Source organism: Moschus berezovskii, chromosome 9 (assembly GCF_049115385.1).
Source record: "Moschus berezovskii isolate FMDL1 chromosome 9, NW_MosBer_1.0, whole genome shotgun sequence".
Taxonomy (NCBI): Eukaryota; Metazoa; Chordata; class Mammalia; order Artiodactyla; family Moschidae; genus Moschus; species Moschus berezovskii.
In genome coordinates this window covers 14,868,007-14,883,670 of record NC_142468.1, presented here as the reverse complement: position 1 = coordinate 14,883,670, position 15,664 = coordinate 14,868,007, and the positions used below count along the sequence as shown (strand labels likewise).

At 56.0% G+C, this 15,664-nt stretch overlaps 1 protein-coding gene across 1 annotated transcript in view; it reads left to right on the top strand.

Annotated features, from left to right (window-relative positions):
* TMEM63C (transmembrane protein 63C) overlaps positions 1-6,207 on the top strand; it is a 33,294-nt gene extending 27,087 nt beyond the window's left edge. Inside the window, exons 20-22 of the mRNA XM_055436580.2 lie at positions 1,389-1,498; positions 3,061-3,126; positions 6,007-6,207. Coding sequence (XP_055292555.2) covers positions 1,389-1,498; positions 3,061-3,126; positions 6,007-6,207 — 377 coding nt within the window. The remainder of the gene's footprint in view (positions 1-1,388; positions 1,499-3,060; positions 3,127-6,006) is intronic.
* The last annotated feature ends 9,457 nt before the right edge of the window (positions 6,208-15,664 follow it).

The following is a 15,664-nucleotide window of genomic DNA, read 5'->3' as shown; positions in this document are numbered from 1 at the left end:
TGCCAGTTTTAGTCAGTTCACCGTTGTTAGGATATTGAAGTTGTTTACCATTATTTGCATTTATAAAAGCACAACGATAAACATCATTTTGCAATAACTTCTGACTGTAAAGACTGATTTTTAATATTCATGTAGTTAGAAAACTGCTGCCATGAAAAAGTTACCAAACATCCCCAAACGAAACATGCTGCTGCTGCTGCTGCTAAGTCGCTTCAGTCGTGTCCGACGCTGTGCGACCCCATAGATGGCAGCCCAAAAGGCTCCCCCGTCCCTGGGATTCTCCAGGCAAGAAGTGACTTTTAAATTCTGAATTGCTTTTCCGTGCTATTAGCAAATGTAATAGAGTATGCTTACTTCAAAAGGGCTTATGAGAGTTAGACAAAGACAAATTTCATATGATATTGCTTATATGCGGAAAATGATACAAAGGAACTTATCTACAAAAGAGAATCAGATTCACAGATTTAGAGAATGAATTTATGTTTCCCAGGGGGGAATAGCAGGGAGGGACATAATAGGAGTTTGGAATGGTTATGTCCACACTGCTATTTTTAAAACAGATAACCAAACTCGACCTACTGTATGGCACAGGGAACTCTGCTCAATATTCTGTAATAACTTATATGGGGAAAAGTATTTGAAAAAGAATAGATACCTGTATATGAACAACTGAATCCCTTTGCTGTACACCGGAAACTAACAGCACATTGTTAATCAGCTGTAGTAGCAGTTGCGTCAGTCACGCAGTCGTGTCTGACTGACTGTGACCCCACAGACTGTAGCCCGCCAGGCTCCTCTGTCCATGGGATTCTCCAGGCAAGAATACTGGAGTGGGTTGCCATTGCCTTCTCCAGAGGATCTTCCTGACCCAGGGATGGAACCTGGGTCTCCTGCACTGTAGGCTCCAATATAAAATTTAAAAGAATTTTTAAAAAGGGGGGGAGGGCTTACAAGGAAAGGTGTGGGTCAATCACTGCGTTTGGAGACAGGGACATAAATGAGTGACCTGAGGGAGTAACATAAATGATTCAGACACTTCCCAGGGACCGTGATATGGAAGGTAGCTGACAGCTAGGGGGACATTTAATGGGTGACATTTAATAAGTGGCTGTTTAAGTCAATGAATTTTTTTTTTGTGGAATCCGCCAGATGACAAATTCCTAACTGGTCAGGTAGCACAGAGGAATGATGTCCCTGGGTGGGGCTCATTGATTATGTGGTTAAGGGGAGAGCTGGGCAGAGACATCTCTGCCCCGGGCTCCAAACTCTTCTACGGGTGCCAGGCCGGAGTCCCAGGCATATGTCAGCCAGGCCAGCATCTCTGCCAGCGCCCCACACACAGCTCTGGTCCTCAGGCGCCAAGCCGACGCCTCTCCTTCTCCTTGCAGGGTCCCAGCATGCCATCACCATCTTCTCCCTCACCACCCTTATTGCTTCCATAATAGTGGCCTGCGTTGCCACCTTCATGGGGAAGATGTCGAAAATGACTGACTATGAGGTGAGTTGCCAGCCTGCCTTTCCTCCCACAAGTTCTCCCCAGGGCGCACACAGCTTGAGGACCCCCTCCTGCCGGGGGCACCCGCAGCATCAGAGCGATGAGAGGCTCTTGCCTTTCTCTCTGATGGTGGGACGGGCAGACAGTGCTGGGTGTACGTACTGTGTGAGTCCTGGCCCTGGCCCCAGAACCATGCCTCCCAGGGCAGAAGACAGTTGTCCTCTCCTCTTCCCCGCTCTGATGTCTCCTCCAAACCACAGGCTGCTGGCCCATCCCTCCTATGATGTGCGCCTGTCCAGCCACAGAGCTGCTGGGACCATTCCAAGGGATGCAGGGTTGAGAGAAAGGATGGAGTGAAGGAGTTAAAGAGGGGGTGGGAAGGATGACACCCTGGGGAAGGGGAACAGTCCTTTCACTTTGAAGAATCTCAGGCTACTCTGATCTTGTCTGGAGGGGAGGCCTGGTTCTCTGGGCCCCGTGACTCCTTTGACTCTTTGCTAGCATTGTTGTTTAGTCGCTAAGTCGTGTCCGACTCTTTGCAACCCCGTGGACTGCAATACGCCAGGCCTTCTGTCCTTCATATCTCCCGGCGTTTGCTCAAACTCCTGTTCATTAACTCAGTGATGCCATCCAACCATCTCATGCTTTGTTGCCCGCTTCTCCCCCGCCCTCAATCTTTCCCAGCATCAGGGTCTCGGGGCCCAGCCAGTTATTAGAGAAGGGAACCCATCCATGCCAACAGAACTATGTGCTCTGGATCAGCACTTCCTAGAGTGGGGTGACTTTAGAAGTGTGCTGGAATGATTTCCAGTGGACCGAAACATTTTCTGTTTTTCATGGTTACACCTTTATTTTTCTAGTTGACCTTGTTTATGGCAGCTGACACAGGATTTCTGTTTATAATAGTGAATTATTTCCTTTTCAAATGAATTTAAAAAAGAAAGTTGATTTCAAGTACTAGCATCCTACTGAACCGGAGAAGGGAGCCTCTGAGAAGAGGATCTTCTTGCTTCCAGTGATCCCATCTCTGGGACCCTGGCATAGGTGCTTACTCCCTTTCTCCCGGACCCTCCTCCATCCCCTGGCCTGAGTCCATGCTAGCGAAGCACCTGGGCAGACAACATCTCTGGCTTTTCCCAATACAACAATGTCGTGGGATCTGGTTGCTGAAGTGTCCACTCTAGAGAGAGAAGGTGACAGGGGAATTAGACCTTCATCTTAGATAAAAGGGAAATTCTGGCAGGGAAGAGGGTGTTGCTGAAGTCAGGGCTTCTCCTGGAGTCAAAGCAGCAGGCTCATCTTTGCACCACAGCTCCCACAGCTCTCATCGTGGTCCTTGGGGATGGAACCTTCCAGAAGGGTCTCCCCAGCATCCCGGTCTTCACTGTGTCCCCCGAGGGTTCAGCCCGGCCAGCTGGGCTGCAGGTCTGGAAAAACAGAAGATGAGTTGAGTTGTAGGGGAGTGGGGGGCCCCTTAAGCCTGAGGTTAGGGTCCGGGTTTCCCTGGATGTGGGGAAGGTGGGGGTGGCATTCACTGACCCTGTCTGTTTCTCCCACCGCCGCAGCCCGAGGAGATGGAGACCGTGTTTGACCTGGAGCCTAGCAGCACCTCCTCCACGCCAACCTCCCTTGTGAGTCAGTGCCTTTGCCCTGGGACAGGTCGGGGTGGGGGTGGGGTGCTTACAGGGATGGGCTTCTCCAGCAGCCTTGTGGGGGCACCAGAGGTTACAGTCCACCCTGGGTATCGGGGAGGAGACGGGGTGCCCGGGACTCCCCTCTCTGACGCAGCAGGACTTGGCCCAGGTCAGATTGCTGCCGTGGCCCTGGCTGAAGAGCCTTCAGAAAGATACAAGATCCAGGAATTTCTCCAGGACACTCTATAGAAGGAGCTCAGAGAGGAAGAGAAAGGGCAGGGAGCACTCAGCCTCAGCGAGCTCAGTCGTGTAGACGCAGGGGCCTGCTGGGGTCCTTCGGCCTCAGGACCAAAGGCTGCTGCCAAGGGCACGGGTGCCAGGCAGCGTGGCGCGGACAGAGCTGCCGCGAGCTATTGGAGGTCTGCATGGAATGGTAAGACGAGTGAGCCCATCAGCTTGAGAAGAGACCAGGCTGGACTCTGAGTGCAGGGGTCCAGCAGGCTGGCGCTGGCTGCCACGCCCGTGGCTCAGCCTGGAGACGGGCATGAGCGCACGCCCAAAACCCACCACAAGGGTGGATGCCGGGCTGCCAAGGCATGCACTGAGCTGGGTACCGGGTCGGCCCGTGCCCCGATGCCAGGGTGCCTTGGAGGAGTACTGAAGAAGGGCACCAGCCAGCCCTGGGCACTCAGGGAAGGCTTCCTGGAGGAGGCGAGGTCTAATCAGACTCCAGGCACGGGAGAGTTAGGGGTTGCCGGATGGAAGAGGGTGTTGGGGAGAGCACTCGAGGAACAGGGCCAGCCTGTGCAAAGGCCCAGAAGAGAGAATCCGGGGCATCGGGGAGCCAAAGACAGTTTCGGGCCGGGTGCAACCGCAGAGCGGGCAGCACTCGGAGAGTGGGTGGGAGAGGGGGCCCCTCAGTCGTGGCAGAGCTGGGCGAAAGTGCCCAGACCAACAGCGGGAGGCCGTGCCCATGCCGGGTGCACAGACTGCAGGCCTTGCTCTCAACCGGGCCCCACAGATGGGGCCCAGTGAGCTCTGGGAGGTGGCCGGGCAGACGGAGCTTCAGTACCAGGAGATGACAAAGCTTTCGAAGCAGGAGTCTCTCTCCATGTAGCATTTCTCCTGGGGCCCTTCTAAGATGACCCTTCCAGAATATAGTCAGCAGCTGGTTACTGAAACCTCGCAAACTGGACGCTTCCCCATTCTTGATCTTTACGCTTAACCCAAACAGTGGGGGGTTTTATCCTCATTTTACAGACGAGGAAACTGAGGCTCAAAGACCTGACTTAATTTAGACCCTGGGGTACTAAGAAAACGGCAGAACAAAGTTTGAACCAGGTCTGCTAGACTCCAGAGTTTGAGCATTTTTTTTTAAAAGAAATTACCGGAATTGATTTTTTAAATCTTTCATTATTATAACAGAGGTGTCTGAGCATTGTAGGTAACTATGGGGAAAAAAGCCAAAATAAGAAAATGAAAGTCTATATTTCTACCACCTACAATGACCACTGATACCTCAATGTATATTCTTGCAGATATATATTTCTTCTAAAATGTCATAATACTGCACACTGTTTCATAACCTGTGTTTTTAGTTAGCAATCTCTGTCTTCCTGCATATATATGTTTTTACCTCTTCAAATACCTAGTCCACGTTCAATTTGCCCTACAGTTCCAGAGTATATTTTACAGCTCGTCCAAACCAGGATCCAGTCCAGGGTCTGTGCTGGATTAATCTGGCCCCTGCCCATGACCCTTTTATTTCATTACCATCTCTGTTTTATGACTTGTTGGAGGGACCAAGCCTGTAGTCCTGCAGAAGTCCCCATCTTCTGGCTTTTTCTGGCTGTTTCTTCATGGCATCTTATAGGAGGTTACAGTATCTTCTGTATTTCCTGAAAACTAGAAGTTAGATTCAAAGGCTGGAATTGAAGATTCAAGTTCAACACGAGGGCCTAGAACATTACAGGCAGTGCTATGTGTCACACCAGGAGATATATAATATCCCATTTATTGCCATTAATAATGGTAAAGTGACTCCCGGGTTCAGGGATGACTGCTGGCTTTTTCCATTTTTCAGTTACCATTTTTCCCGGAGGACCCAAAAGTCATCTGTGGGGTTGACTTTGGCCCTATGAAAATATCTAAATTCTACTGCAGAAAAAAATGTTCCTTCATCATCCAGGGCTGTTAGGTCTCACTCTAATAAACTCCTACAGAAAAGGTTTCATTTTATCCAATAATTACCTGTTTCCAAAATGAGTAGGTTTCAAAGTCCCTTCAAAGGACGACAGACAGCTCCATCCCTGTTACTTCTTGTGTTTTTCTATTCAACTGTTGTCCCAGGCATTCCTGAGCCCGGGCCTGGACTTCACAGGTCTCATGACCAAGACCTCAGACGGCAGCCTCAGTTTCAAATCCTAATTCACGGGCCAGCCAGTGACACAGCCCAAGGATGTTGGATGCATCTCTGAAGCTGTGGTAGAAAGCACACTAGCTCAGGAATGGGGGTTCCCCCCCAGACCCCAGTGTCAGGGAGCCTGTCATCTCCCCCTGGGTTCAGCTGGACCTGGAACCGAGACTGAACTGCACATGTGCTGAAGGAGCAGTGGACTGGGAGTTAGGAGACCGCTACCTAGTCCAGGGAGCACGTAGATGCCCGCGAGGTGCTCGAGAACAACCCGGCAGGCAGACTGGGCAGGGTGGCCAGGACGCGGGCTTCCAGGGGAGGAGGAAGGAGCCACAGCTTAGAGGGTGGGGGCCCTTCGAAAGGGCGGGCCAGGCGGGGGGGGCGGGGGGGAGGGTGTGCCCAGACGTGACCTCGCCTTGCCCCGGGTGTGACCTCATCCCGTCTCCCTTCCTTGTCCTGAGCAGCTGTATGTGGCCACCGTGCTGCAAGAGCCGGAGATGAACCTGACCCCCGCCTCCTCCCCAGCCCGGCCCACCTACGGCACCATGAGCAGGCAGCCGGAAGAGGACGAAGAGGAGAGCGGTGTGAGGGCCTTTTCGAGGGAGCTGGACTCGGCCCGGTTCCAGGAAGGGCTGGAACTGGGGGACCAGAGCCAGTATCACTGACCAGGACGCAGGCCTCCACCTGGCAACTCCAGCTGGGAGTGGCTGCCAGGGGAAGGGCCTGGCAGAGAGAGGCAGCAGGGCGCCCTGTCCCGCCCCCCCAACACATCCTGCAGACTTTGGGAAGGCTCCAGCGGAGCCCTGGCTGTATCTCTCGGCCACATGGAGGCCCCAGCCTGCTGACCAGCCCGAACGGGAGATGCTGTGCAGTCTAGAAGGGCCCCCCAGGATGGGATGGAGGATACAGGCAAGCCCCACCTCTTGGCAACAGTGGCTGCAGCCCTGAGCACAGAGACAAGGCTTGGAGGGCTTTGCTGGGGTCACGAGGGAGAAGGTGCGCCTAAGGGAGGAGGCAGGAAGAAGACCCTCTGGGGTCTTCTGCACCCTTCCACCAGCTGCCCTGTCTGAGGAGCTTCTGCGGCTGCCCCGCCACCCCACCCACCCTCCTCCCAGCCCCATCCCTCCCCTGCAGTCTGCGGAGGACCCAAGACACAGAGGGCCACCTCCTCCCAGCTTCCCTGCATGGAGAGCCGCAAGGAAGAAGTCGTGCACCCCACCAGCGGGAAGGAATGGCTGAGACCAGAGACGGGGAGGAGGCGACTGAGCCCCTTTGTGTCCCCCGCTCCTCGTCAGGGGTCTCCAGGAGCCGCAGGGTAGAGACTTGTTCTCTCGTCTGTCCCTGCAAGGGTAGCAGGGCTCATTAAATGGGACCTGTGTGCGTTCTGATGAAAGCAACCCAGGCTGGTTACTGTCAGGCGGGAGGGGCAGAGGCAGAATTCATAGAGTTGGTGAGGGCGGCGGGGAGGAGGGGGTGTCTTCTCCCAAAATGCCAAGTGATGAGAAACCAGATATGCCTCCCCCAAGCCCCAGGGCCTAATGAGAGGACCCCCAAAGTCAAGGATGTGGCTGCTAAGAGCTGCCCCTGCCTCATACCCATCTGAGTGCCTAAGCCCCAGCCAACGTGGGGGGCATTGCTTAGGGTGAGAAACCCACGCTGTGGACCAGGCACTGACTGGCCTTTCCCCGGGCTCCAAGTGGGACCCTCGTCTCTTCTCTGGGCTGCCTTGCACTCTGGACTGAAGAGTGCCTCCAGCGTGGTCCTGGCTCAGACACTGCGGATTCCCTGAGGGCGGTGGGGTCAGGAGTGCCCTGTCCCCCATGGACAGGCAGACTCAGGCTGCCCTTCCAAGGCAGCCACCACCCGGGGCCCGGAGGAGCCTTTGGTGGCACCCTCGTCCCAGGCAGGGAGTTGCAGGCCTCGGCCTCCGGGGACAGGTGACCCACCAGGACCACCAGGCAGCCAGGCCGAGGGAGACACAGAGAAGGGCTGCAGGGGCCTTGGCGGACCGGGATGAGCCACATCAGGCGGGTTCTGTGCGCCCTAGCGCTCTCCTCAGCTCCGTCCTCCAAAGGCCTGGGTACCTGCGGCCAACCTCCTGAAGGCAGGCACTCGGGTCCCCCTCACCTGGGTGTTGGCCACCAGCTCCTAGGCACATGGGTGCTCCCGAGCTCAGATCACTTGAGCCTCACTTCTGCTCCCCTTGCTGGCCACATCCTGGCTCCAGAAGCTCCAAGCTTGACCCTAGAGGAGAAATAGCACTTGAGGGGCAAGAAGCCCTGCTCTCCCCGCACCGCCCCAACCACCGAGACCTCGGCCCGGACTTCGGCACGAGGGCTAATTTCCAGAGACAGCATGGGTCAGCTGGGGAGGAGGGGGTCTTACCCCGTCCAGGTCAGAATAAGGAGGAAATTATCCTCATAAACCCAGGCCCCAGAGGCCTGCTCCCCAAACATTTCACCAGCCGTCAAGGGGAAGGGTCCCCTCCAGAGCAGAGCAGTCAGGACCCCCGGACTGGAGCCCTGTCCGCCACAGGGAGGTGGCGATTCCAGCATCCCCCACCGCCAGCCCCCAGGTGTCTGGCGGGCACATCCTGCCAGAAGTTGGCCTGAGGGCTCCCTTTCTCTTGGCACCACATGCTGGCATCCAGCCCCCGTCTCGCGGTCCCCGCTAGACTGTTCCTTCGGCTGGTGCTCTCGCCTCGTCCCCCTAAGTCTGCAGAAGCTGCGTATGGGAAGGGTCCCAGCAGATGACATGGCAGCAGGGCTGGGGCTGCCCGCTCTGAACCTGGGTCATAGGCGGCCTGGTTCTGAGAGAAGATGGGGAGGGTGTTGGGAGCGTTCAAGTCCCCTGGAGTCTCTGCTCTTCCTGGAGACCCAGGGCAACCAACCGGGGCCCCGGCCACAGCCGCTCCACCTCGCAGGGCTGCTGCTGGGGGCGTGGGTGAGCCTGGGGCCCGCCACGGCACAGCCAGGCCCTCCTCGGGCATTTCCCTTCCAACCTGCACCCTCGGCCCAGGCGGGTCTCATCCGCTGGCCTCCGCCTACCACTATCCACCCCATCCACGGCCCCCTTCCCCACCTGCCCCCTGCCCCATCTGTCCCCCATGGCCTCCCCCCAGCCCCATAGCCTCAGACCTGCTCCTCTCTGGAGGGAGCTGCCTCCCAGACTGGGGATTGCCTAGAGTCTTTGAGAAGTGCCCCTCCCTGGGCCTAGGGCAGCTCCACACCTGCCTGCCTCTTCCTCAGACGCTTCTGGAAGCGAAGTGCCTATTAGCAGCATTGCATCCTCTGGGGACCCCAGTGGGGCATGTGGACTTCCCTTGGTCAACACCACTTAAGGAATGTGCCAGAACGCTGAACCTTCTTGTTATTAACGCTATGACCGTGCCTTGAATAAACAAGTTCTCCCAACCTTGACTGGCCTGTGCCTTTGTGTCTGAACCCGCCCAGCAGGGCCTCGCATCCATCTGGAAAGAGCTGGAGCTCCTGGAGGTGGCCAGGCTGGAGCACATGTCTTGGGCTATGGCTTTGGCGCCTGGGACCAGAAGCTGTCCCCCGGGGAATCCCTTGAGCCCAGAGGCCTTCTCTGCCCCTGGCCTCACAGGGGAAGAAGGCCTGGCAAGTGCTCCCTGGTCTCCTGGAGAGACCAGAAGTGAACCTGCCTCTTTCTTTCCACTGAGGGTGCTCTGAGAGCCCCCTGACCAGTCTGCTAAAGGTGTGTGCTCAGTTGTGTCTAACTCTCTGCAACCCCACGGACAGTAACCAGCCGGGCTCCTCTGTCCGTGGAATTTTCCAGACAAGAACACTGGAATGGGTTGTCATTTCCTACTCCAGGGGATCTTCCTGACCCAGGGGTCGAACCCGTGTCTCTTGTGTTTCCTGCATTGGCAGATGGATTCTTCACCACTGTACCACCTGGGAAGTAGATGAGAACTTTCTGGTCCCTGAGCTACCCAAGAAGCCATCAGGCAGCCTCCCCTGGGCAGCACAAGCCCCAGGCTGAGTACTGCGCCCTGAGAGCTGGCTCTTAGCCTGATGACCAGCTGGACTTGACCCATGGAGGCCCCCAGCAGAGGCAGCAGGCGGGACTCAGGTCTATACCAGCCTCAGCCAGCGACACAGGGGCAGGGAGAGGTTAGGGAGAGGTTGGGCACTTGGGCTGCTGCGTCAGGCCTGAGAGGAACAAGAAAATCCTCTAGCAAAGGGTAGTTATGTCAGCTGTCATGCCCATGACAAGGAAGAAAACTTCCCTACCCTGGGGGACAATGACATGTCCTCGCCTAGGAGACCAGGCCTTTCTCTAGGCAGCACGATGTCCCTGCACTGTTTACCTCATCCTAAAAGCAGGAGAACGGGAAGTCAATCGCTCGATCTATTATGAATGGGGCAGATTCAGCTTCAGGGACAGAGGGAATGGGGCATGGAGGGGGGGCTTCCTCTGTCGCTGCCCCCTGTGAGGGCAGAGGACACACTCAGGGCTCGATTCCCAAGGGGTGCTCGGGAGCACCCTTGCTGAACCTTCTCCTCAAGCTTTCATGGTCCACTCGTGGGCATGGGCTCAAAGCTCCCCATGGTGTGAGCCTGGCCAGGGGCCCAGGCTCCACACCCTTGACCCCTCTCCCCTCAATGCTATTTGTTTCCAAGTAGAGTCGGATGAAATCCACAGGAGACGCTTCAGTGGAGAGGGGAGCAGGAAGACCAGCTTGGCTGGATGAGAGGGCCTGGTTTCCACGGCCTGGAAACAGAGGTGGGGGGTGTTGGGGAGGGGGAACTGGGAAGATGGCCGGGTGGGAGGCCTGGTGCCAGGACGGCCCAGGATGCCAGCTTCATGGGGCTCTGCCCAAGAGGGTGTTGGAGCACCACCCTGAGTGCCGGGCTGGGGTCTGCAGGGCTTGAGAGGAAGCAGAAGTGCCCTGGGCTCCCGGAGGCTCTGCCTGTGGAGGCCAAGCTTCCGGCGGCTCCCTGCCACCCTCCCAAAGCCGTTGGGGAACTCTGTACTGGCCGACTCTGCCAGTGAAGCTCGCTCTGTAAAGGCCCTGGGGAAGCATGGCGGAGTCTGGCTTCTGGGAAGACAGCGTGCAAGTTATTTTTTCAACAGAGGCTGTTTTCTGAACATCTGAGATACCATGGCCTTGACAACCAGCAGCCTGGCCTCTCTCAAGCCTCAAGTACTGGGATCCTCATTCCTGCTGCCGGTGGAAGTCTTCTTGGAGATTGTAAACAATCCCAACGTCCAGGCTGCCTCCCTGAACAAGCCAGAATTTACGAGGTGGGGCCTGATCACCACTGTTTCACATAATCCCCCCAGTGACTCTGGGGTGCAGGAGGGTTGAGTGGGAGAGGCTCTCCTGAAGCCGTCAGGAAACCGTCCCAGCCTCACGGAACCAGGGCATCTGGTCCCCGCTCCTCACACCGCCCTCACCTCCGGGAAGGGGTAGCCCTGTAGCCGGTTGTCGTTTAGTTGCTCAGTCATGTCCGACTTCTTTTGTGACCCCATGGACTGTAGGCTCTTCTGTCCATGGGATGCTCCAGGCAAGAATACTGGAGCGGGTTGCCATTTCCTTCTCCAGGGGATCTTCCCGACCCAGGGATGCATTGGCAGGCAGATTCGTGATGCTGAGCCACCAGCGAAGCCCCCGGTAGCCCGTACCTAGTTACAAATGCACAGGGTCCCTTCACTCTGCCTCCAAAGAGCTGAAATAGCAGGTGCCTGGCAGGTAACCAAAGATTAGGCCCAAAGAAGCATTTGCTGTTGGACTTACAGTGATTAATGCCTAGCGTGGGCACGACTTCTGTTGTAATCACCTTCCTTGGCAATAAGTACTACTGTTGGGTCGGAGAGAGACACACACCAGCCTCGGGGGTCACTTCCGCCCAGCTCGGCACCTTCAGCCATGGTGTGAACGCCGCCTCCCCTCCCCTCCAAACACAGAGCCCAAAGTGCCTTTCCTGATAGCCTTCCCTTGTCGATTGCAATGGAATGTAAGTGCAATTAATACATTTACGTAGTGGGATGTCAGGACAGGCACTATGAAGAAAAAAACAAAGCAGGATGAGAGAGTGTCTGGAGATGGGGAGGATTTGGGACAAGTTCCAGGGGAACCAGACACGTGAGCCAGTGGAGTGGCATGAAGGGGGCAGGGAAACATGTGTGAAGGGGCCAAGGACCAGCGGGGAGGCTGCCGTGGCCGGAGCAGAGTGAGCGAAGGGCAGAAGGGTGGGGCTGGGGTCTGAGGGGGCAACGGGGCTCCGTGGGCCAAGGCATTGGAGGATTCATAGCAGGGAAGAGACAGCACCCCCTTACAAGCCACAGGGAGGGGACAAGACAGAAGCAGAAAGCCCCCTTGGGGGGCTCTGATGAGGGCAGCCTGGAGCAACCACATGGTAGCTCAGACAAGGAGAGGGCAAGTCAAAGAAAGAGGAAGTGAGATTTGGTACAGGGCTTGCAGATTCCTGGATAGATTCGGCGTGAGGTTTGAGCAAGGAGCTAAGGATGACTCCCAGTTCTTCAGCCCAAACAGCTAAGTAAACTGGTTCACCACGGTGGAGAAAGCTGGAAAGAAGCATGTCTGGGAAGAAGACCCAGAGCTCCACCTGGGTTGTGTTCCCTGTGAGATTGTGCCTGATGTGAATGTTGGGCGGGTGGCTGGAGACAGTCTGGAGTAGAGGCGAATTAGGCTGGAGGGGTGAACTCTGGAGCCCTCAGCATCCAGATGGCGTGGAAAGCGTGGGACTGGCCGCAACCTCCAGGGGTGCAGGCGGAGGTGAGGAGGAGGTCAGAGGGAGAGGGGAGGAGTGTCTGCAAGGGAGACTGAGGAGGAGCCGCAGAGAGAAGGGGGGAAACCGGGAGATCCTGGCTTCCTGGAAGTCAGGGAAGAAAGGGACTCAGAGGGGAGGGTGTGGGGTTATCTGAAACCACACTTGACAGTAAATACGGGGCAGAGACGGGTGAGCTCAAAGATGTCACCAAGAGCACCAGCCAGGTCAAATGCTGGATATGCCATGGAACAAACGACCAGGATTCACCCACAGATCAATGGCACAGGGCAGAGAGCAAAGAGGCTGGAAGAAAACGAGACGTTTAAGAGGCACAACCAGATATGGTGTGTGGCCCTTGACTGCATCTTGAATTGAATGAACCAGCTGCAGAAAGACATCTCTGAGACACCAGGGAAACTCAAATATGGACGGTGCATTTGGCAGTGTTGAGGAGATAACTGTTTATCCTGGTTGGTACATTGATGGCGTGGGTTAAGAGGGTAAAAAAAAAAAAAAACTGGCTAGAAAATCATATGGAAGACCTTATGGGTGGAATAACACGAAATCTGGGATTAGCTTTGAAACTGTCCAGCAAAATTAGAAGTCAGGAAGAGGTCTTGAGTTGCTCAATGCGGATGCAGGGGTGAAGGGTACCTGGAGGTCCGTCAGGCTCTGATTTCTGTGTATGTTAACATGTCTCCACTATAAAAAGTTTAAAAATAAAGAAAAAAGTGCTCACCAAAGTGCTCAAGTCGTCCAAGCGCTGCTGAGCAGAAAAGCAAAATGAAGCCTGGGATGCGACCTGAGTTGGGCAGGATGGAGGCGGCTGGTGACCTTGATGGTGAGCTGGGGGCGGGGGAACGAAAGCCAGGCTGAAATGGGTTCCCTTCCTCTCACGGGGTAAGGACGTGAGACGGACAAGGAAGGACAACTCTTTTGGAGACGTGCATAAGTACAAGAAAGACCTTCAAGAGAGGCAAAAGCACCCATGCTTAGGATGGCTCCAGACACATCGGAGGAGGGGGTGCGGCCTATCTGGAGCCAGGTCACCCCGTCTCCGGTATGGGTGTCAAGCCTTCAGGAGCCTGAGGCTAAGCATGGCCACCTGAGTCTGAGCCACTCTTTGGGCACACAGCAGAGGGGCCCCCCCACATGGGAGCCTGTGGGGCTCAAGAGAAAACCCCCTTTGATGCTCCAGTGGGGAAAAGTATTCCTAACGTTCCCCAAACCCAAGGTCTGCAGTCACAGAGCCGGGCAGGCCTGACCCCCAGAGCTTAACAAAAGTGAAGCCCTGGCTGCAGCCAGGGAGGCTCTGCTGGCACTGGTGGCATTGGTCTGGGCTGAGAAAATCAGACCTCGGGGTGAGGACAGCTGGCCTGGGTGCAGCCCTCCAGCCATTCACAGCCCAACTCCAGGGCCCCACACGTTGGAGGCCAGGAGTAAGTGGGGAGCAGGGAGGGGGTAACCCCAAGCCTGTTTGGATGAAGGCCACTCTTAAAGTCACTCACTCCCCATTCAACCTGTCTCTCTATGGTGGCCTGCCTGTTCCTCTGGACACACACACACACACACTTACACTCACAGCTGGTCTTCGACTCCAATATATACACCCCAGCTTAACAATTTAGTCTCCCTAAAAAGTCCACTCTGGGATTGGCACCTGCCTCTCCAAAGAGGTTCTAGAAGCCTTCCTTGGAGACCCTGCAAGATCTGTTGCTGTGTGCTGCCCATTCAATTCGTGGCCTCACTCTGTCCACCAGCGGGTGGGCTTCCAGACCCCCAGCCAGTGAACTGCTTCAGACTCCAGACTAGTGTGGGTGTGTGTTGAAAGAAACCAACCCCCAAATGTGTAATGGCACAAACAGAAGTTTGTCTCTTTCCTGTAAAATTAAAATGAATGAGCACTACATTCAGGGGAAGCGCTTGAACACTGCAAGGCACTTCTAATTAGGGGGTGCTCTCCTCCAAGCAGTGATCCAGGACTCAGGCTCCTTCCACCTTGCGAGCCTGCCACGATCAAGGCATGGCCCTCAAGGTCGCTGAGATCTGCATCAAAATGACTGGAGGATGACAGAGCGCAGAAGGGCAGGCAGGAGTTGGGGGGACCAGGTCTGGAAGTGGTACACATGTCCACACAGTCCACTGGCCTGAACTCAGTCACATGTCTCACCTAAATGCAAGGGACACTGGGAAATGTAACCCGACTGCGTGCCCTGCCGGCCAGTTTCCACCACAGACCCCTCGCTCCATCTCAGCCACTGGCTTCCCCACACCCCTCCCTTCTTTTCCGCCCACTCTGGCCTTGATCCTCCTGACCCTGACCTCCCACATTACCTTCCATCCACCACCCTGCAGCTTCATATGGACACAAGCCAGTGCCAAAGAATTGACCAGTTCCAGAGGGTCAGAGAGGCACACAGAACAGGTTTATTTCTCGTAAGTTTATACAACCACGGCACACAGCAAAAGATAAAAGTGGAGACAGTTCAGAGCGTGGGAAGGGGGACTCTCCTGCTATTGTCTATCAACCCTGCTAAGTACAGGCACATGTGCGTGCGTGCTGTCGCTTCTGTCGTGTCCGACACTTTGAGATCCTATGGACCATAACCCGCCAGGCTTCTCCGTCCACGGGGAATCTCCAGGCAAGAGTACTGGAGTGGGTTGCCACGCCCTCCTCCAGGGGATCTTCCCGACCCAGGGAGTGAACCTGCATCTCTTACGTCTCCGCACAGGCAGGCAGGCTCTTTACCACTAGAGCCACCTGGGAAGCCCAGGTACAGGCACACAGCAGGTATTAAATATGGGAGCCCTGGACCCGCCTCAGTGTGGGCAGAGGCAGAAAGGGTGGGGGGTGGGTGGGGGATAAGCCTCAGGCTCTGCAGGAGTCAGGGCTGCGGAAGAGACTCGGGTCTCTCGGGAGGAGGCCCCCAGCTTCCTGGCCCTTCCCCAGCCCGCCCACCCTGGATGGATAGCTGCTTCCTACAGAGATACAGGGGAGTTCACATCTGACACGAGAAAAGAAAAACTACTTTGTTGGAGGGCATCTGAGAGGTTGCCCCCCCGAGACCTGGAGGGGCCCCAGGTCACAGAGCCAGCTGGTCTCCCGGCCACCAGCTCCGGCTGCCTGGGGGAATGCCACGAAGGCTGGAGCTGTCCCGTGCTGCTCTCCTTGTGCAAAGCGAATACACCGCTGGGAGAGAAACGCGCCTAGGGCAGGCGAGCTGGGAAGGTGCGCGAAGCTCAGACAGCCCACTGCACCCCTCAGCCCAGGCTCACTCAGGCAGAGAAGAGGATGGGAGCACCCACCCCTCAAAGCCCCTTGCCTCTCCCCACCCCCACCCCCGCCGGGCCCCATGCCACC